The following is a 22638-nucleotide window of genomic DNA, read 5'->3' as shown; positions in this document are numbered from 1 at the left end:
ACGTAAGGCTCTTTTAGAAATTCAAAAGAAATTTTATTGGTTTACTGTTGTAAAAAAAAATTATTTTGGATACAGGAATAACAAGAAATCCCGATGAATATATGTATGATATTCTATGGGGTGTAAGCGATTCAAGGATAGTCAGGGATGAGGAAGGAGTTAAAGAGGAGGACAAGGAGGAAAAAGAGAGGGAGGAAGGAGAAGAGGGAGAAGAGAGAGAAGGAGGAGAGAGAAGAAAGAGAAGTCAGAGAGGGAGGAAAGAGTGAGGATGAATAAATATGAAAATATGGAAACCAGTGAGATTAAAAAAAGATTGGGGGTATTACAGAAAATAACTTGAACCACCGAGGAGGAAAACAAAGCATTGACAAGTCTGTCAGCAATATTTTCGACAAGACTGTTTTCAAGGACAAGATATCGACTTTAATTCAAGTTTTTCATTTTTTTTCTTCAATAAATGGAGGAGAGAGAGGAAAGACGTTTCTCAGGATTCTTTATGTTTTAAAAATTAAGATTCAAATGTGCATGTTGGAAACTGAAAAGTTTTTCCCACTCTGAAGGAATTTTTCTCATAAATAAGTGTTTTTATCTCAAATGTAAAAAAAGAAGACTAATACTAAAAATATTTCATATTTTAAAAGTAAAAATAACAGGGTTATACAAAAAGGAAAATGTTCGGTGTGCGGTTCAAAAAAAAAATCAATTCATTTCCAAACACAAACTCGGAGGAGATATACACAAGTTTTTATCAGGAAGGAAATTTACAGCTACTGGAATATCAGGGGAATATCATCTACCAGGGTATTCTTTCTGTGGTCCAGGCACAAACTTGGATAAAACATTAGATGAGGCAGACAATCCCAAATCATGGAGTAAGCCCATCAATTCGGGTTGATGAAGTGTGCATGAGACACGATATTGATTATGGGAATACCACAACGTCGGAAGAAAAGCATGAAGCCGATAGAGAAATGTTGTATAAATTATCTCTGATACGAAATCCAACGCTAAGAGAAAAAGTTGATAGATTCATCGTGGAGAAGATGATCAGTGCTAAATTGAAACTTGGACTTGGAAATTCAAAAAACTTATAGGCTCTAATGATGTCATTAAGATTGAAGAGCAATGAGTTGATGAATTGCATAAACCAATATTCACAAAGTTTCAGAGAAGGAAGGTTTATTCCAAGGAAGTTGATTATATCTGGTCCGCTGATTTAATTGAACTCAATTATGATAAGGGGTACAAGTATGCTTTTACCGTTATCGATTTGAGGAGTCGATACGCATGGGTTGTCCAATTAAAAAACAAAACAGGTAATACTCTTATGTTGGCCTTTCAACAGATATTTCATAAAAGTAAGAGAAAACCTAAGAAATTGTGGACTGATGAGGGTAGAGAGTTTTATCACAAGACATTTATGAATTTTCTAAAAAATAACAAATAAATTATACAGTACATTTTAATGAAGGAAAGGCCGTTGTTATTGAACGTTTTAATCGTATCTTAAAAGAGAGACTATATTAAAAAATTCACACAACTCAGTTCACAACAATGGTCATCTTTTATTCAGGATATTGTGGATAAGTATAATGACACGATTAACACGTTAACGAATATGAAACCATCAGAAACATTTACAAAATTAAAATATGAAAAAGAGATTAATGTCAGAAAACCTAAGTTCAAAGTTGGTGATATCGTAAGAATATATAGATGGAAATCTCATTTTGAAAAGGGTAAAACTAAACGATGGACGAACGAACTTTTTAAAATTGTTGATGTCATAGATACGGTTCCTTGGAATTATAAGATATATGATTTAGAAGGGGAAGAGATTTTGGGTTAATTTTATTCACAGGCATTACAAAAGACAAAACGAAGCAGATAATACCCATGGGAGCAATGGGTTGGCGCTTCACTCCCTCCTACTATGCACCGTTGTGGACACTCGAGGGCCAAGTCCGAGGTGTATAACAGGTGGCATCTGTCGTAAATAATGTGTGTCAAGGGGGGACGTTCTTAAATCTGTGAACCCAAAACACAGAATCCTCAATTGAATAGTCAAGGCTTAACGTGTGTGTGAGTGTGAGTGTGAGTGTGTGTGTGTGTGTGTGTGTGTGTGTGTGTGTGTGTGTGTGTGTGTGTGTGTGTGTGTGTGTGTGTGTGTGTGTGTGTGTGTGTGTGTGTGTGTGTGTGTGTGTGTGTGTCCCAACTCTCACATTCAAAATCTCAACCCCAACCCCAACCTTCACATTCAAAATCCCAACCGTCACCCCAACCCTCACATTCAAAATCTCAACCCTCACCCAACACAATATCTTTTTTTAAATACGTATTTCAACAAAATATATTTTTTATGTTTTTTTTTTCTCTTCTTCCAATTCTGTCTTTTAAGGCTTTCAGGTTTGATGATTTAGAAAGGGGAAGTAAGAACCTGCATCTTCTTCCCAGAACTAACAATATATATTTTTTGTTTTTTTCTCTTCTTCCAATTCTGTCTTTTGAAGCTTTCAGGTTTGATGAAGTAGAAAGGGGGAGTAAGAACTTTTCTGCATTTTCTTCCCAGAACTTTCTTGATATTGCTCTCATCAAGCACCATCCAACAAATAGCTACATCGATTGGTTGAGATCCCAAAGAGTGGAAGCATTTCAAGTCTCCAAAATAAACCCAACTTTCCAAGTCTCCAAGGTATAACCACATTCCTGTTGAGTTTCCATGATACCGATCACATTGTGAGATATCAAGCCAGAACCCACATTTCAAGTGTCCAAGGTCGTTATTTAAACCATGAAGACAGAATTCATGAACTGATTTTTTTTTAAAAATTTGTGAGTCTCCAAGGTAAAACTTGTATTCTGGCTCATCAAGGTATAACTTGTTCAGTGGGTATTGTCTTGATCACTCACAATGAGTACCATTGTGTAAAACTCTTTTTCAGGATTTTGCTGGTCTCCAAGGTATAACTCTTTGGTTGGACCCTCAAGGTCGAGCTCGTTCTGTGGGTCTTGGTCGCTCACAAGGTCTTCAACCAAACCAACAATTTCGTCCCAAGTTGTGGCAAAAGCAGTATTTTCATTTCCTATTTCAGATACAATTTCCTATGAGAGAAAATAATAATGTATTAATTTGTCATTTAATTATTAAATGAGTCTATCGATGCTTAAATCAAACTGTAAATAGGAAAATAAAATCTTACCTCAACAGATAAGAGGTTTGAATCCAGTTCATCAACTTGAAGGTTGAGTTCCATGCAAGTAGTAGAACTCCAAGGAACGCCAAAATCATCCCACTCAAGGTCGAGCTCGTTCTGTGGGTCTTGGTCGCTCACAAGGTCTTCAACCAAGCCAACAATTTCATCCCAAGTTGTGGCAAAATCGGTATTTTCAGATACAATTTCCTGTGAATGAAAATGATAATGTATTAATCAAGTGATTTAATTATTAAATGAGTCTCTGCTTAAATCAAACTGTAAACAGGAAAATAAAATCTTACCTCAACAGATAAGAGGTTTGAATCCAGTTCATCAACTTGAAGGTTTCGTTCCATACAAGTAGTAGAACTCCAAGGAACCCCAAAGTCAGGACAGCACTCCATTGTCAGAATTTTTTTTTAAAATGGAGTCTGGGTTGAACCTTTTATAGAGAAAGACTAGTTGCTTTGATTTCCTTTTTCAAAATGGAGTGTTGTTTGAAAATTTTTCAAAACCATAACATTCTCGAATTTTCTCGTGATTTCTTTGTGAGTCAGAGATGACCTGGAAAGTATGTAAGAGTAGGTGGGACTTCGTAAAAATTGGCGAGGCTTATGAAAAGTGGGTGGGCTTATGAAAAATATCTCCTGAAAAGTGGGTGGGGCTTAGCAAAAGTGGGTGGGGGTTCGCAAAAGTGGGCGGGGCTGATGCAAAAAGTAATCTGAGGCTCAGGAGGTGGTCAAACAAGAGCATGAAGAGAATTTTGTCATTTCATAATGACACAAAAGGGGTATCTTAAAAAATATAAAGATTCAAATATTTTATTTTTAAATATTTTAGACAGGGATTATTGTGCAAAGAAAATTAAACTATTGAAGGAATTTGAGAATGAACAAATCTTTATAGGTTCAATGAGTGAGCTAAACAATATGCATTGGTTATTTGAAAAAGAGTGTCCCTCGGCTTACATGTTTCATATATTTCTTTAGAATCACCTTTAACAAATCACATTGCTACTTTACTACTTGAACAAATCTTTATCTTATTGCATTGGTTATTTGAAAAGTTTGCCCCGAGGTTAAAAGGGGAGACAAATAAATATATCTTGGGATAAAAAGGGGGTTTATTTTTAGGGAAAAAAAATATGAATCGCTGAAAATCCTCCATTCACTCACATAGGGAAAAGTGAGCCAGAATCAGAATATTCACCCGACTCGCATGGCGTAGGGTCTATTTGTCTAAAACCAATTTACCTAATTAACACGATTTAAACTTCCGGGGAAGCCACGCCCTTAACGCCTGGTCAAACCGGATTTACTCTCCCGGCAGCTGTAAATTTACACTCCCGACCACCGCTTTGCCACCTACCTTTCCGGCTCGTTCCAGTCGAGCGGGGCCTGTCCAGGATGTCCCGCCTATGTTAAGCCGATTACTGGGGATGAAACCCCATCTGAACTCAAACCCGGACCATGCTGGACCAAATAAAGAAAGGACAAAAACGAGCTGGGAACATTTCTAATAATTTATTGACAATAAATAAAAGACAAGAGAAGCGAGACCGAAAGCGAATATATTGTTGAGGATTTGGAAACCTTGTGCACACAAACAGCCAGAGTCCCGAAGCTTAGTTATTTTGATAAGTATGTGTTTACAGTTAGAATCCCCCCTTTGTCTCATGGGAATTACATGTGTGCGCGAAGAATTATTGTATAGTCAGGTTTATTACATTTTTTACAACAACGGACCGTCACCTCGTTCCACCGGTCGCCATTGCCCACGTGTTTTTGGCTGAGGCCGTGGGCGGAGCCTCCTTCACTTCCTGTCAAAGCTCCACTCCATGGAAGGGCATGGACCGTTTCCTCCAGCCAATGAACGAAGGGCGAGCATGACATGCACGCCCCAGCCAATCGGGAGGTGACCACGAGTCATCCGACAGCCCCTCGTCCAATCAGGGTTCGAGTGGGAGGAGAAGAGACCCCTCACACCAAAAGAGGAGTGGAATGGTTGTGATGAGCAGTTTTCGGCAGACCGGGTGATCGTGAGGACGGCAGAGTGGTTGTGGGAGACGAGAGGGCGGCAGACAGGAGGATCGTGGCCATTCTTAGCAGTCTGTTGTCATTGCACACTGTCGTGTGTGGTGGTTGGAGTGGTCTGAGACGGTGGTGGTAGTGGTTGAGCGGTCTCGTTCGTGGGCCGTGGACTTCGGGTCATGGGTTCGAGTCCCACCAATGGTTCGGGTCGGTGTGACTGCATGAGGCGGGACAGGTACCCGGCGATGCTCTGGTCCCCCAGCTCGCCTTTCTCTCCTGGGCTGAGGACTGACTTAAGACCCACTTCGTGTGTGTGTGCGTGCGTGCGTGCGTGCGCGCGCGCGTGTCCGTGGGCCCCATCTTTACGTAGGATTGTCAAGTGCTTTTTCTTTGCTCATTGTACATTGCCTGCCTTTTATTCGGATAACTCTGCTCTGTGTCTCCTCTCCCCAATTATTTATTGTAAAATAATTCCTCAGTTAAATGTCCCAGTTTGTTGTTCGTGTTTTTCATTGACCCAGCATGGTTCAGACTTGAGAAATAGCGAGGCCGTTTGTGTCGGTCAATTGTTCATTTGGTCCGCCGTGGCTTTGATAACTTCCGCTCGGTTGCGCCAGATCGAGTCGGTGATAGCGACTCGGCTCGGACACAGTCGGTCGAGGGTGTGATTTTTCCCGGTAGTTGGACGACGTGGGTACTTCGGTAAATTGAAATTAGGCAATTAACCCGATCCCACGCCGTCAAATATTGGCAACCACGGTCCTCGAAGGGACCCATGACCTTTCGGAGTTGTCCAAGAGTCACGACCTAAATTCCGGGTGTTTGGTGGGAGACGACTCCACTGCTCCACCTTGTAGTCATTTATCGCCAACAAACCCCAGCCCACAAAAACAACAGCAAGGAATATTTGCAATGGTGCAAATATAAACACTGAAACAATTCCTCCTTAAAAGACGGGCCCATCACACTCAGACGCACACTCAAAAGAAAAGGAACCAGGATTTTATTGTTCCCTCGCAGCCGTGAGGAGAGACGAGCTGGAGGTCAGTGTAAAAGAGTTCCTGCCTTCGCAGGTAAGCGTGCTCGGAAATGCGGCACCTGGTGGCTAATGGTCATCGGGGCACACGTCCGGGAGCTCGTGCCAGGCTCGTGGTTCTGGACCGAACCCGCGTGGCAAATCGTCGGGGCACTCGTACTCCGATCCGTCGACGTGCCGACAAAACCGCCTTCTCCGCGCAGCCACCGACAAGCACAAATCAACAACCGCGGCTCCTTTCGTCCACTCCACTCCTATCCACAGAACTCTTGTCCACCGAACTCTTTGCGCCGACAACGACACACGACCTTCCGTCCACACCACACCCGTTTTTCCACCCCTCTTCTGGCATTGCCTGGGGATATATTGTTGTGGGCTGGGGGTCGGTGGTGAGGGCGACCACTCGATTGAGCAGTTGGGCCGTCTCCCACTGAACACCGGAATTAAAGGTCGTAACCTTCGGATAATTCCGAAGGTCACGGGTCCCTTAGGGGATCGTGGACGCCAATATTTCGACCGTGTGGTGAAGGGTTAATTGTCTAGATCTCCAATATACCGAAATAACCTCGCAGTCTTGCTACGGGGGAAACCACACCCTCGGCCGGTTTTGTCCAAACAGAGTCGTTGTTACCGACTCGGATCCGGCGTAATTGAGCGGAAATTACCAAAGCCGCGCTGGTCCAGATTACAATTTACCGCACAAACGGTCTTACGACTTCTCAAGCCCAAACCATATTGAGCCAATGGAAGAAATGACAGGCAATGGACTGGAACATTTAACAGTTATGTATTTACAATAATAAGACACAGTGTGGACTTATTCCGAATATACAGGCAATGTACAATGAGCAATCAACACATACAATTTCTACTTGTAGTGTTGCAGGCCGGGCGTGGACGACAAGCATGACCGCTATGTTTACCTCTACCCACCCAGACACTCTCTCCCCACCCATACATCTCTACCCACCCATACACTCCGTTTCCTATCTCTACCCACCCATACACTCTGTTTACCATCTCCACCCACCCATACACTCTGTTTGTTTACCATCTCTACCCACCCACACACTCTGTTTACCATCTCCACCCACCCACACACTCTGTTTACCATCTCTACCCACCCATACACTGTTTACCATCTCCCCCACCCACACACTCTGTTTACCATCTCTACCCACCCATACACTCTGTTTACCATCTCTACCCACCCATACACTCTGTTTACCATCTCTACCCACCCACACACTCTATTTACCATCTCTACCCACCCATACACTCTGTTTACCATCTCTCCCCACCCATACACTCTGTTTACCATCTCTCCCCACCCATACACTCTGTTTACCATCTCTCCCCACCCATACACTCTGTTTACCATCTCTCCCCACCCACACACTCTGTTTACCATCTCTCCCCACCCACACACTCTGTTTACCATCTCTACACACCCACACACTGTTTACCTTCTCTACACGCCCACTCACTCTGTTTACCATCTCTACCCACCCATACACTCTGTTTACTATCTCTACCCACCCATACACTCTGTTTACCATCTCCACCCACTCACACACTCTGTTTACCATCTCTACCCACCCACACACTCTGTTTACCATCTCTACCCACCCATACACTGTTTAGCATCTCCCCCCACCCACACACTCTGTTTACCATCTGTACCCACCCATACACTCTGTTTACCATCTCTACCCACCCATACACTCTGTTTACCATCTCTACCCACCCACACACTCTATTTACCATCTCTACCCACCCATACACTGTTTACCATCTCTCCCCACCCATACACTCTGTTTACCATCTCTCCCCTCCCACACACTCTGTTTACCATCTCTCCCCACCCATACAGTCTGTTTACCATCTCTACACATCCACACACTCTGTTTACCTTCTCTACACACCCACACACTCTGCTTACCATCTCTACCCACCCATACACTCTGTTTACTATCTCTACCCACCCATACACTCTGTTTACCATCTCCACCCACTCACACACTCTGTTTACCATCTCTACCCACCCACACACTCTGTTTACCATCTCTACCCACCCATACACTGTTTACCATCTCCCCCCACCCATACACTCTGTTTACCATCTCGCCCCACCCACACATTCTGTTTACCTTCTTTACACACCCACACACTCTGTTTACCATCTCCACCCACCCATACACTCTGTTTAAAATCTCTACCCACCCTACACTCTGTTTGCCATCTCCACCCACTCACACACTCTGTTTACCATGTCTACCCACCCATACACTCTGTTTACCATCTCTACCCACCCATACACTCTGTTCACCATCTCTACCCACCCATACACGCTGTTTACCATCTTCCCCACCCATACACTCTGTCTACCATCTCTACCCACAGAGGAGGGAGGTGGAGCAGTGGAGTTGGCTCCGCCGATCACCCGGAATTTAGATCGTACTTTTTCGAAAAAGTACGGGACCCTTATCGGACCGTGAAACGTCGAGAAATCCACCACGTGGTACAGGGTTATTTGCCAATCTTCAAAATATCTCGATACCACGTGGCGAACTAATGAGGAATCACACCCTCGACGGAACTCGAACGAGTCGAGCCGTTAGCGTGCCCGACCCGTGTGCAACTCAAGCGGACGATTGTCGAAGTCCCGTCGGTCCAAATGTCGCCTTACGACGGCACAACGGCCTTACTAATTTTCCAACACGCACCACACCAAGCCAATGGAGGAAAGGACACGAATGAGCAGATACATTTCACAAATGGGGATTTATTTACAATAGGGAAATGAGGGGAGCACGCAAGAGCAGAGTTATTCGTTTTTCAAGCAATGCAGGTATGTACAGCAAGAGCACTTAAACAATGGCTCCTTAATGGACTGGCGCCACGCAGGCACGCACGCACGCACGCACGCACAAAATAATTGGACCAGAGTGATCTTTATTGAGGTCTCCAGCTTGGATGGATAGTCGGGCTGAAGACCAGAGTCTGTCTCGGACATGTCCACCTTGTCTGGTCTTCCAGCTGAGTTGGTCCGGGTGCCAGGGAGAGGCGAGCCGAATCCAGACACTGGCGAGATGCGATCAGCCTCCCAAGCTCTGGCGGATCCTCTCACGCTCCAGAACACGCGCTGGTGAAGACGAGGCGCCGATCCTTCACAATCCGCTGAGTCTATTCAACCGAAGAACCCCCAACTACCTTTCGTGCTCTCCGAACAACCACCAACTAAGAACCACGAAGCGCCAATAACCAGGAAGAGCTATGAACCAAGAAGTGCCAAGAACCAGGAAGAGCCCACTTCTGTCTCTCCACTCCCTTCTTATACCTCTCGGGCGCAACTCGCTTCCCGCGTGACTCATTCACCATCGGTGGGGGCTGTCGCATCCCATTTCTTGGAGTGCCCAAGCGAGCCGATTCATGTCCATATGAGGGAATGGAATTCAGTTCGCTCATCGTTGGGTGGGGGCTGTTGTCTCGGGTGTTGTTATTGTTGGTGGTGTAAAATAAAAGAAAACTTCACAGCGCATTTACATTTAATCACCCTTTTGACACGGTATGGGACCCCAACTGGCAACACATACTTATCGATATAACTAAGCTACAAGGACCTGCATGTTGAGTGCTGTAAACTTCCAAATCCGCAACAAAAGGATGGCGCCACCACAGACACACACACACACACACCAAAAGAAAATGGACCCGGATTATCTTTATTTCGACCCTCGCAGCCAAGGGGATAGACAGGCTGGAGGTCAGAGTGTGGTCGGTATCTGGCCACCTCGTGCGGTGTGGCCCGCGACTGCAGGTGTGAAACTTGGGGTCGTCGGCGAGCCCAGACACGGTATAGCGGGGCCCAGGCGGGAGCCAGGATCACTCCTCACCGAGGGCCAGTGGAGATTCCCGGCTCGGACTCTGGGTTATTGCTCAACAAAATGAGAGATGGAAGTTGACAACTGTGGAATAGTCAGAGGACCAGCTTGAGACACTGCAACGACGACCACCAACGATGTACACCAAGAGCAATTGTGACCCCTTTCTTCTCCGACAATTCCAACCCAACTCCACCGAGCACTGAGGGGAACCCAGCGATTCTTATCCCTCCCCCCGGGCACGGTGGGGTGTTCGATCCTCTGAGGTAATCTTTGACCTGATTGGACAGGGTTTCGTGGGGTGATATGCTGGCCATCGGTGATTGGACAGGGGGGGAATCCCTCCATTCCTGGGCGGAGTCGGTGTCCTGAGGTGAGGAAACCTCCGCTCACGTCCGTGGTCAAACGCACGTGGGCAATGGTGCGAAGAAGTGAAGGATTGATTTGTTGGTGTTGGGTATTGCAAAACTCTAACGAGAAAGAAACTTCGCAGCACACACATGTAATTCCCTTTTGACCTAGGAGACGGGACCCAAACCATTTCAAACCACGTGGGCATGGCAGGCGAGGTCAAGCACGCCTACGCCAGACATTGACGGGCTTCGGAAACAATTGGAGGAAGAATGGAAAACCAAGCTCGAAAATGAACAAAAGAAACATGAGCTGGAAGTAAAACATTGAAGAAAGAACTATTGGAGAAGTCAAGACAGGCCAAGGAACTCGAGGGAAAAGTAGGGAAAATAGAGTTGAGTATCCATAAGTGGGAACAAGCGGAGAGCGAACTGAAGAAAAGACGAGGAGCAAAAACGGAAACACAATTTGGAAGTAAAGCAACCGGAAGAGAATGTAAAAAGAGAACAGGAATATCAGAAACTATTTAAAGAAAACGCAAGGTTGGAGTATAGCAAGATGAGAGAGAAATGGGATGAGATGGACGAAATGAGGAAAAGAACATGGTTGGCGTATGAGGAGGTGAGCAGGGCAAGGGATGAGATGTGCAAGGAAAGGGATGAACAGAGTGAGGAAAAATGGAAAAAAGTTGAAGAGATACTGGAGCACGAAGCCAAAGATAGGGATTACAAAACGAACTGAGAGTGTTAAAAGAGGAAAGAAAGAGAACGGAGAATGAAACGTTAAGGAACCACACTGTACAGATCGAACAATGAGAAGCCAAAGCAAGGTCGGAGTGTGCGGAGATGAGAAAGGAATTTGAAAAGAAAACTTCTGAGTAACAGAAACACCAAAACAAAGAAACGGGATTACAAAATGAACTGAAGATGTTGAGAGAGGAAAGAACGAGAACGGAGAATGAAACGTTAAGGAACCACACTGTACAGATCGAACAGCTGGAAGCGAAGGCCAGATTGCAGAATGAGGAACAAGGAAGACAGTGGAATGGGAAATACAAAGAACAAGGAATGAGACAGGAGAAAGAAATCAGTCAATGAAAGGAAATAACGAGATTGCAGAATGAGGAACAAGACAGACAGTGGAATCGAAAACAAAAAGAGTATGAATTTGAAACTGAACGACAAAAGGAAAATAATAGGTTGGAGTACGAGGAGAAAGTGGAGGAGAAAGTGAAGGAGCAAGGAATGAAGCAGGAAGGAGAAATCAGTCAACTGAAGGAGACAACGAGATTGGAGAGGGAAGAACGAGAGGAACAGTGGAATATGAAACAACAAGAACATGAATTTGAGGTTAACCAATTGAAGGAAACTATGAGGTTGGAGAATGAGGGACAAGGGGTGAAAGAAATTAAAAAAGAAAGACAAGAACAATTAAAAAAGAAAGCAAGGGGGAAGTATGAAGAGATAATGGAAGAACAGCGAATGAAACACAAAATGGAGATGAACCAAATGAAGAAAACCACGATACTGGAGAAGGAAAGACATGAGAGGAAACAAGGAAGAGTAGTGAGAGAACAGCAAATGAAACGCAAAAGGGAGATTAACCAAATAAAGAAAACCACAAAACTGGAGAAGGAAGGACAGGAGAGGAAACAAGGAAGAGTAGTGAGAGAACAGCGAATGAAACACAGGAAGGAAATGAGCCAATTGAAAGAAACAATGAGACTGGAAAATGAAGAGCAGGAGAGACTTGGAAAAGAAACAAAAACAAAATGAGGTTGAAATTAATGAACTCAAGGAGGGAGTAAAATTGAAGTCCAGAGAGATGGAAAAACTCCAGAAAGAAACAGAAACTAATAAATGTACAGAGACACGGGAGATAGAGGGTGAATTGGACGAGGTTAGTGAAGAGCACACGCACACAGAGTTAGCGAGGCTTAATGGGGGCAAGCTGGCGGACTGTTTTGTGGCCTGGTGCAAGCAGCTGGATGGCCTCCTTCGGGAACGGAGGGAGACGCTATGCTCCCTTGAAGCTGATCACGACCAGGTGGGTTCGGTCGTGTCGAGCGAGTTTGAGGGGCGAGTGCTGCGAACGGGTGCATGTGCAGCTTGGGGGGTATGGAGGCCCCGGGAACCCTTGTGGAGACACGAATCCCCACTGTGGTTGTCCCGGTGTGTGTGGTGCAAGGTGTGAGTGCGCCCTCGTGTGTGAGTGGTGTGGTCACGAGTGTGCCGAAGTGCGTGCCTCCCAGCACACGGTGTGTGAGAGGGACAGCGTGTATGAGGTCGCGGTATGTGAGGGAGATGACGGGCATGCGGGAGCACGCAGCCGCATCTCCAAGAGTGAGTGTAATGGTGAGGTGTGCGAGTCTCGTGACACGTGGAAGTTTGAGCGCGTGGAGGGAATGGAGACGGCGACAGATAAGGAACAAGGGCCGGGTCATGGCCGTAGCTATTTTGAGCACCGCGCCGGGTTTGCACGGCAGCGAGCGCGAGTTTCGGGCCGTGCTCCGCACGAGGCCGCCACGTGCTCGCTTGCGAGAGTGAAACCCGGTCCAAAAACGCCAGCGTTGGATGTTGCCGATCCCGCGGACGGACAAAGGTTTGGCAGGATTTCGGATTTGGACCGGACGGGTTCTCCACGCGAGCTTGTGTTAAGCTCCAACGGGCAGAGCACATGTGTTTGCGTGGGGAACCCCTGAAAATGCGAGGTTTGGTTTTTTTTATGTGCCGGGTGACGTCATGGCTGCGTGTATGGTTGGAATCCGGCAGCAGGGTGAATCCCTGCCAGATGGTACCATCCAAGAGTGATGAGGGACGCGAACAGCTGCCATGACGTCACGGGCAAAGTGCGCAGGTTGCGAGTTGCCGCGCTGGTGCTGCGCATTTTAAAAAAAAATAACAAGCCTCGCTTTCGGGTGAACAGGATTCCCGGGCATGGGGTGGAAGACCCCCCTGTCTGGGCACAGGATGGAACGAGTTAGGGGGAAGGGTTAGCATAGCTCGACCGGCTTCATGGGGCAGGGGTAAGTCCTCATGTGGCCCTTGGAATGGATTAGTTAGAGGGGTTTTGGTGAGATTTAGGTTGGAAAATGGGACATTTTGAGGACAGTGACAGACTGTGGATGTGTAGTGGGGACGTAGCTTAGCTATGTAGGTTAAATGGAACGTGCTGTAGTGTAAGGGACGACGTGGGAGCACGAGGTAGGTAGGGGATTTAGTGAGCAGGATGGCAGAGATCAGCGATGTATGTGTTGAAGAGTCGTGAGGTGGAGACATGTTGAGTGAGTGAGGCCAGCGGGTCTGTGTGAATGGAGCGAATGTGGAATGCATGGTGCGATGAGTGATTGGGGGGAGGAGTGATTCCCGCCCAAGGGACCCCGGGGTCAGTGTAGAGTGAGTTCGCTGGGTTAGCGAAATTGAAAAATGGAAGTCGTTTTGCTGTTGGTGGGAAAGTAGGCTCGATACCCATTTGGAGGGGTGCAGGAGCCCTGTTGACGGGCTGGCAGCGTGGCTGCGAAAGGTGGGTACCCCGGGCACCGGGCTCGTGGGCCGGGATAGCGTAGTGGGCACAGGTGCGCCCGCATGATGCGGGGGCCCGGGGCGCCATTAGCCACGTCAGCAGTGTCGTGGGCACGGGTGACCCTCGGAAAGGGGCCCGGGAAGCCAGCCTGCCACGTGAGCGTTTCAGGGGAGTCACCATGGAGGGCACTCCCTGGTGTTTAGGGAGCTGGTAGGCTCGGAGGCAGTGTAGTGCCCGGGGGTGCCATTGTTAGAGAATCGGCAGAGGGAAGTGCCTGCCAAGGGAGCCACGCGTCCCAGCCATGAAGACCGTGTGAGGGCACGGAAAGAAAATTGGGGGGCGAGGCCCGAAATTGTGAGGACACCAACACAGGCGATGGGAATCTGGGTTGTTAGAACCAATTGATTAAGCGAGAGGTGCTTGTTGAAAGCCCCGGGGTAGTTTAAGAGTTAATGATTAGGGTAGATTAGGAAGTGTACCCCTCCGCACCATCCATCCCTTCGCTCTCCTTGTGGGTCGCTGGACCCACTTTGGGTGAGATCGCTGAAGTCTGGGGAGGCCATCCTGAGGCTTGAGTTGGGCCTCGACACATGACGCTGGCTCTCCCTTATTCCCCTCCAGGAAGGGAACGTCGGGGTTGGGAGTTGGCTTGGACGAGATAGGTTTGCCGAACAAAGACAGTAAAGGGGGTTAGGGGACGAAATTATAGTGGGGAAGTAAGGATAAAAATAAAAACAACAAAAAAATTAATTGGGGCAAAATTGGTTTTTACAAATTAAGGAAGTGGGTCGGTACAGTGACAGGCAAAGGCGATAGGTGGGAAGGAGACAGGTAGGTAGGTCCGAGCCCGCCGTCTGAGTGGCCAGCACCACCGCACTCCCTCCACCAACCTCCACTGCAAGGCAGAGGCTGGCCAACTTCATCGGCTGGCTGTGTTACTTCAAGGCCTGTGCCGGCCAGTTCATCTGCCGGCTGTGTTTGCTACAGCAGCCTTGTCATGCCTTGCCTGCCTGCTTTTGTCGTCCATGCCCACTGCCCATGTTTACCAGCCCCGTTCTGTTTTGCATTTGCCCCCACCCCCCCCCCCCTGTTCATTTCCATGCGCGCCGGGATCATTGTGAAAGCAAAAGTTTGCAAGCTGCAAGAACTGTCCTGTTGGCAGCTACAACACGGGCCTGCAGTGGCGGCCCGTGCACCGGTTGACTTTTGTTTTGCTCCCTGCAGAGTCCATTGATTCTGGGCCATGGTTTAGTGTAAAATTTGTAAGTTAAGGTGTTAAGATGTACTGTAAATATGAGTGCGCCCCCGGCATGTCTGTCTTCGCACCGGCAATTTTATTTAAGTCGTCCGTATGAGTGGGTTTGTTTAGTTAGTTACTCAGCCCTCAGGTTATTTGTTTTGGGGACACGAATACGCTGAATGTCACACTCAGGGATCCGAAGGTAAAACGTACTGAGGAGAACAACACATGATGGCACACGAAAATTTGACAACTCGGGACGAGTCTGTAAAAAGGGGAGGGGGAAGTGTTACGGTTGTGGAAATTCGCATTACACCATAAAGAGTCCTCAGGTGAGATATCTCGATCAGTCCATGTGTAGTTAGCCCAAACCCGTTGTATAGAGGGAATTTATGTGATCCAACCGGGCTGCGACGCTTTGAGTTCGCCATTTTTCTGTTTATTTCATTTCAAATTTCATTTCTTTTATTTCATTTCTTTTATTTCAAACAAACAGCATCTCAACAACCACGCCATCCCCACCACAGCGCCAACCACACCAAACCACGCCACCTCAACAACCACCGCGTTCTGACTCTGCACACGGTTGCCAGAGGCCTGGCCTTCGACGAGGGAAAGCAGGCGGCCCCTGTTCCCCCCCCTCCCCCGAACGAATGGCGCCGCGGTGGATTTCACCCTGCGAGGGAGGAGGAAGAATGCCACGGCGGTGCGAGCGTCGCCGATTGAGCAGAAGACCCCTCCTTCCTGAAGTTTCCAGCATGTTCTGGAAGGAGGGGCGGGAGTTGAGAGGGGGCGGGGCTTTGTGAAAAAGGGGGGTAGAACGCGAGTGCAAGGGGCGGGGCTTGCTGAAGAAAAAGTGGCGGAACAAAAACGCGAAGGACAGTGAAGTTGAGTTTTAGGCCGAAAGCGAGCAAGTGAGAAGAGCTCGGCGGGAAAAGGCCGAACGCGAAAGAGAGTGAGTGAGGAGAGCTCGGCGGGAAAAGGCCGAACGTGAAAGAGAGCGAGTGAGGAGAGCTCGGCGGGAAAAGGCCGAACGTGAAAGGGAGCGAGTGAGGAGAGCTCGGCGGAAAAGGCCGAACGCGAACGCGAGTGAGTGAGTAGAGCTCGGCAGGAAAGGTTGAACGCTAATGCGAGCGAGTGAAGAGAGCTTGGCGGAAAAGGCTGAACATGAGCGCGGAGAGCTGAGTGGAGTTTCTGAGGAGAGGCTCGCGGACTCGACCTCGCTCGCCGGACCGTGCTGGTTGGGTCGCTCCGGATGGGGATCGCCAGTGCTGGCGGAGCCGGATCACGGTGGACACCAGCTCGGGGAGCTCCCTACGGTCACACTCTTTCAATCATTTCTTTTGGGTTTTTGTATGAATGGTGTGGCGCCGTGTCCTGTAAAGTAGAATAGTGTAAGTGACTGTGCTGTGAATAATTGCTTATTCGGTTTTAACTTTTTCCCTGCTTTCTTTTGCTGTAAATACATGCTTCCGTGTGTCGTGCATTAAATGTGCTTGTCCAATTGTTCCCCCATTTCACTTCGTCCTTTCCTCCGTTGAAAGTTCCATCTTGCGTCACGTAAGGGATTGGTAGTGGGTGTAGACACCCAATAAATAATCTGAACCGTCGAGGTCGACGATAACTCCGCTCGGTTATCCCTGCAGCACGGAACGAGCCGCTTAAGCGGTTCGTGTCTGAAGTCAACCTGCAGCATGGTACAACTCCTCGGTACGCTACCCGTGCAGGTAGTTAGGTATATCGACATTTGGCGATTTGTATATATATATATATATATATATATATATATATATATATATATATATATATATATATATATATATATATATATATATATATATATATATATATATATACACATATATATATATATATATATATATATATATATATACACATATATATACACACACACACACACACACACACACACACACACACACACACACACACACACACACACACACACACACACACACACACACACACACACATAGTGGGGAAAACAAGTAATTGATTCAGTCCTCAGTCTGATCGTCTGATCTCTGTAATTGCAAACAAAGGTTTCTGCACCAAATATTAAGTTCTGTTTTACTGATGTATCAAATACTTATTTCATGCAATAAAATGCAAATGAATTATTTAAAAATCATTCAATGTGATTTTCAGGATTTTTGTTTTAGATTCCGTCTTTCACAGTGGAAGTGTACCTATGATAAAAAAATTTACAGACCTCTACGTGCCTTGTAAGTGGGAAAACCTGCAAAATCGGCAGTCTATCAAATACTTGTTCTCCCCACTGTAGAGAGTATATACATATATCTATAGTATGCTTTATGAAACGTTTCACTGATGTCGGCGCAGCAACCCAAAAACCTGAGTCGCTTTCACTGAAAAACAATGTTGCATTTCTATCGACGTTTCAGGGATATGTTCACAAACATTAATCTTTATGAACAGCTGAGTGTGAATGAACAGATTATGGGACAAGGAACATGGACATGGAAAAAAAAAATTTGGCTCAGTAATTTAGAAAACATGTTACTATGGCAAACAACTCGGAACTTGCGAGTATTTCACAACCCCCTTGAGCTGTGACGGAGCACGAACAAAAGCTTCCGCATGAAGTGAGTGAACGACTCACCCATGAGGACACAGTGCGGCACCACTATCGATTGAAAGGCGCTCGACAATTGGCTTCAGCACTCCTGCAAGAACTCCAATTAAATGTTTGACATGGAATGGTTGGCTAGGCTGTCACTGCAAATCATAAAGGCTCCCTTTAACTTTAAAGCTTCTCTTCACCGTGCATGCAGGAGTTGACGAAATAAACTGAATTTGTTCAAATCATGAATTTATCCACAAAAACGTTTCAGCTCGATGAGGAACAACCTTGGAGACATCACAAAGTTCAATCGCCTGTGACATAAACATTGCAGGTAATCCGCCATCTCGCCTGCTCGTCTGTGCACGCATCACGTCGGTTCAGGGTCCGCGCAAACGTAATAACTTTTTTTTAAACGTCCTTTTTTTTCCAGATTTGCTTTGATACCCTGTAAAAAACCTTGCAAAACCTCTGAAAATATACACAGATCTGGCAGATGCTATGGAAAGGCAGTCCCTCTGGGGGACAGCGTGCGAGGTCTCACAGTGAATGCATTAAATCGTTTCACTTGATGAAGCTCGTTAATTTTAGCACGTTCCAAAAAAAATTTTGTTCATTCGATGAAATTCTCCAAAGAGCAGAAAAAGATAAGTTTAATGCTTTGAAAATTTCACATTTTCTTGTGTATCGATGGAGAAGGAGCGAACATTGCCTTGCTTGCTTTAAGTAAATTGGTGTGACGGATTAGTTTTAACACTCGTTTCTTGAATTTATAAGATTTTGACACTTATTTTGTGATACCTAAGTGATATCCGTGATTCGTGATTATTTAGTGATTCCTAAGAAGATGATACCTGATCCTCAAAACCGAAATAATATTTTGATGATGTACTTTAATTACTTTGTGAGAGTAGATCTTGGAAAATTGCATCAGATATAATGCATGAGGTCGCTCCAAGTTCCTTATTTGAAAACTATCGCACTTACTAAAGTGATGTGCACAATGTGTCAGAGCAATGATGAACAGGCATTCTTTCGATAACATGATTGAGGAAAGTGGGGGAAAAAAACAAAATAGAAAACTTTATCGTTAAGAAATCATTGCGGCCTGCTCCAAGTCAATGCATGGTTGTGCTGCAAATGCAGGCCAAAAAACACGGCGGCTTCTGACTCCAGCGAGGTTACCCAGGAAACTCCTTAAGACCCCAGAGAGTGAGGTGCCCGAGCATGACCTGATGAAGGATATAATTAAATATGGCAGTTAATCATTTTCACAAGGAGTGTTTTTTTATGTTTTTCACCCAATTCACCCAATTCAGACACCCAATTTTCACGCTTGCACTTTCTTGGTGTGTTCTGGATAAGGTTGCAAAGTTGAATGATTTTAGAGTTGAGGATGCATACACATACACAAACACATACACATACACATACACACACTGACATTTATTAGGACTGATATAAAAAGGTCGAAGTGGTCAAGCGTCAAAGTTGCCTCATCTATATGAAATGTGTAAAGGGTCTAAAGCATCTTCAGGGATATTTGGGTCCTCGGGGTGTTTTGGATTTTTGTGGTACTCAGGGTATTTTGGGTCTTTCTGGTCTTTTGGAGTGTTGAAGGTCCGAGGGGTTTTGAATGGTCTGCATTGGTCAAAGGGGTCTCAGCAGTCCAAAGTGTCGAAAGGTGCATTCCAATAGTACCGAACTAATCGACATAAGTGCAGTCCAAAAGAAACATTCAAACAGGACGTTCTCTGTTCTGTTCTTCCATATTGCAGCTTGGCTGCCAGGTCGCTATAATTTCTTGGAGCACGTTTGTGCTGCTGATGCTGTGCCCCTCCACCAGTCCATCCAACCATCCATCGGGACAATACTCTGTGCTTCGCGTTGGTGCTGCCGAAGCAGTCTCCTGGGCTATTGGGCACACTCTTGGATGGTCACCACTGTGATGCAGGATACCAGTATACTTGTACTCATTTTGCTGACCTCGGAAGGATGACATGCTGAGTCGATCCCACCAGGTTACTTCATTTGCCAACGGGACTCGTACTCAGAACCGTCGGATCCCAAGACATCTACCTTAACCATGAAGCCAACTCCAGGCTTGCAGGAGGTGATTACTTGACACATCGTCTTCACGGACTCACTGACTGACGGACAGCTTCATGGATGGAACGTGTTTTCGTTTTCAGTTTACGTTCCGGGGAGCTGATGGGATGGCGTGTCGTCCGTCCGTCCATCCATATATACTTGCTGTTATTTCTCTGAAAAATACACACAAAATTTCTATGAAACATTTCCCACAACTTTCATCACCTTGATTGTACCAAAGTTTGTTCATGGCATTGAAAAATTTCGGCCCCGAAGGAGGTCTATGGGGGTTGCCCCCTAAAATACTGTTTGCTTTCTTTTCATAAACAACACATACAATTCTGATGAAACTTGACTGCAGCCTTCATCACCTGTGATTCACCAAAGTTTTTTCATGCGATTTAAAAAGTCGGGGTTGAAGGGGATTAATGGCAGTTGAGGAGGGGGGGGTTGTTCTCCAAAATAGAAATTTGCCATCACATTGGTAGATTTTGCTGATTCTGTTCCATGTTGACTTCCTGCTCAGTATAATTATTCCACCAATGACTGCCCAGGGGTATTGCCTCCATTCATATATATTGTTACGGCTGTGGAAATTCGCAGAGCACCATCTCGGTCCTGAGATCAGTTATGCCGATAAGTCAGTGTTCAGATAGATTTCCCCACCGTTGTCTTATGGGAATTATTTGTGTCACCCGGGCTGTGATCTTTGAGTTAGCCGTTTTTCTTTCGCTATCGCCAACCACCAACCACCTTCTCCACCACGCCACCCACCAACCACCTTCTCCACCACACCAACCACCAACCACCTTCTCCACCATGCCAACCACCAACCACCTTCTCCACCACACCACTGTGCTGTATCACGTGGTTGGGTTTCATATATCATGACTCACCCGCGAGGGGTTGTTGTGGTGTGCATCCGATCAGCCAATAAAGCAGAGTCCCGACTTCACTCTCGTGTCTGTCTGCACCGCGGACACTACAGTTGGCGACGAGGATGGTTGATAACTGAGTCACGGCGCACGGAAAGGTGCCCTTTTTGTCGGGGACGACTTCGAGTTGTTTTCGGAACAATTGTGGTGCTATTTCCACGCGAATGACATGGTCAACGAGAGCAAGCAAAAGTCGATCTTGCTCGCCTCGCTGTCAACAGAACATTATCGACTACTGAGTGATTTGGTGGCACCGGACAAGCGCAGTGGGGACACACTTTCATTTCAGGACATTGTGCAGAAGATGAAAGCACACATGGCGCCAGAGAAGTCATTATAACTAGCTCGATACCAGTTTGATCCCCTCGCGAAAGGTACGGAAGAGCACATCATGGATTTCGTGGCACAAGTGAAGCATTCGTCCATGGCCTGCAAGTTCACGGCAGAGGACCGTCCGGCTGGACTCAAAGATCAATTTATTTCCGGATTACAAGATGCAAAAATGGTTTCGGCGATTCTACGGCTGAGGGGTGAAGATATTACATTCAATACGGCAGTCAAAACTGTTACAGCTGTCGAGCAGACTCTCGGAGATGTTCAGGCCATCGCCGACAACAGCATGCCAGATGGCCCAGGGGTCCACGCGGTGTCGCGAGCGCCCCAGGCCGCACGCGCGACCTTCGGTGCGGACCGGGGCCAGACGTCGCAACGTGTACGCGCAAGCGGCGAGGTGATCCCGTAGACATGGGGATGTGGAGGTCGACACCTGCGGCGTGTGTGCCCTTATAAAAACACCGTGTGTTTACATTGTCACAAGGTGGGCCATCTGAAACGTGTGTGCCGAGTGGCGTTGGCCACCGTTAAGGTCATGGACGGCGATGTGCACGATGATTCCGCCGACCCGGGGCAAGTCCTACAACCTGTACGAGGCGACCCGGGGCGGAACCTGCAGCCTATGATGAGCTTGTTTTCAATTGGTCCTGCAGCGACATGACCGATGACAGTGGAAATCGAAGTGAACAAGACGCAGATCATATTTCAGATTGATAGGGGAGTGGCTGTGTCGATCATAGGCGAACAGACTGTGTGTCGACTCAACGGCCTGAAGCTTATCAGGTCAAACCTCACGCTGTACACGTATACCAGCGAGAAGATAACGCCAGTCGGGATGGCAGACGTGTCTGTAGTCTACCAAGGCCAGGTCGCCGCGCTTCCGTTGTATGTGATGTGGGGGAGGGGGCCGTCTCTCCTAGGCCGGGACTGGCTGGCCCGCATCAGGCTAGACTGGGCCGCCGTAAACCTTGTGCAACCCGTGCCGAGCTCAAGGGAGGATCAGTTGGAGAAGATTCTTCAAAGACATCAAGGTTTGTTTTTTGACGACCTTGGAAAACTCAAGGACGTGCAGGCAAAGCTCTTCGTGAAGGAGGGGGTGGTTCCTCGTTTTTGTAAACCACGACCGGTGCCGTATGCCCTGCGGGACAAGGTCAAGGGTGAACTGGATAGGCTGGAGGCCTGTGGAGTGATCGAACGGGTGTCGTACTCAGATTGGGCCACCCAGGTCGTCACGGTGCTGAAACGGAATGGAGACGTCCGATTGTGCGGGGACTTCAAGACCACGGTTAACCCGGGGCTCAGCGTGGAGCAGTATCCGCTGCCGTCAATCGATGAGATATTTGCACGGCTGGCAGGGAGTCAATACTTCACGAAGCTTGACCTGTGTGACGCATATTTTCATCTGGCGATGGATCCC

General features: G+C 46.8%; 1 protein-coding gene across 8 annotated transcripts in view; it reads left to right on the top strand.

Moving 5' to 3' along the window:
• LOC147029146 (uncharacterized) overlaps positions 1-22638 on the top strand; it is an 83978-nt gene that overhangs the window by 31684 nt on the left and 29656 nt on the right. For 3 of the 8 annotated variants that reach the window (XM_085876271.1, XM_085876275.1, XM_085876278.1), the window contains exons 2-3: positions 2570-2692; positions 2943-3381. The exons of 1 other annotated variant lie outside the window; for it this stretch is intronic. In XM_085876271.1, coding sequence (XP_085732397.1) covers positions 3253-3381 — 129 coding nt within the window. In that variant the 5' untranslated portion in view covers positions 2570-2692; positions 2943-3252. Of the gene's footprint in view, positions 1-1861; positions 1981-2569; positions 2693-2942; positions 3382-22638 lie in introns of all 8 variants that reach the window. 4 more of the 8 variants (XM_085876273.1, XM_085876272.1, XM_085876274.1 and 1 more) reach the window with 4 other exon arrangements.

Source organism: Eptatretus burgeri, chromosome 4, assembly GCF_056783735.1.
Source record: "Eptatretus burgeri isolate ZD-2024b chromosome 4, Ebu_testis_v1, whole genome shotgun sequence".
Lineage (NCBI taxonomy): Eukaryota > Metazoa > Chordata > Myxini > Myxiniformes > Myxinidae > Eptatretus > Eptatretus burgeri.
The sequence above is the reverse complement of the archived record's forward strand: the minus strand, read 5'-3'. Positions and strand labels throughout refer to the sequence as shown.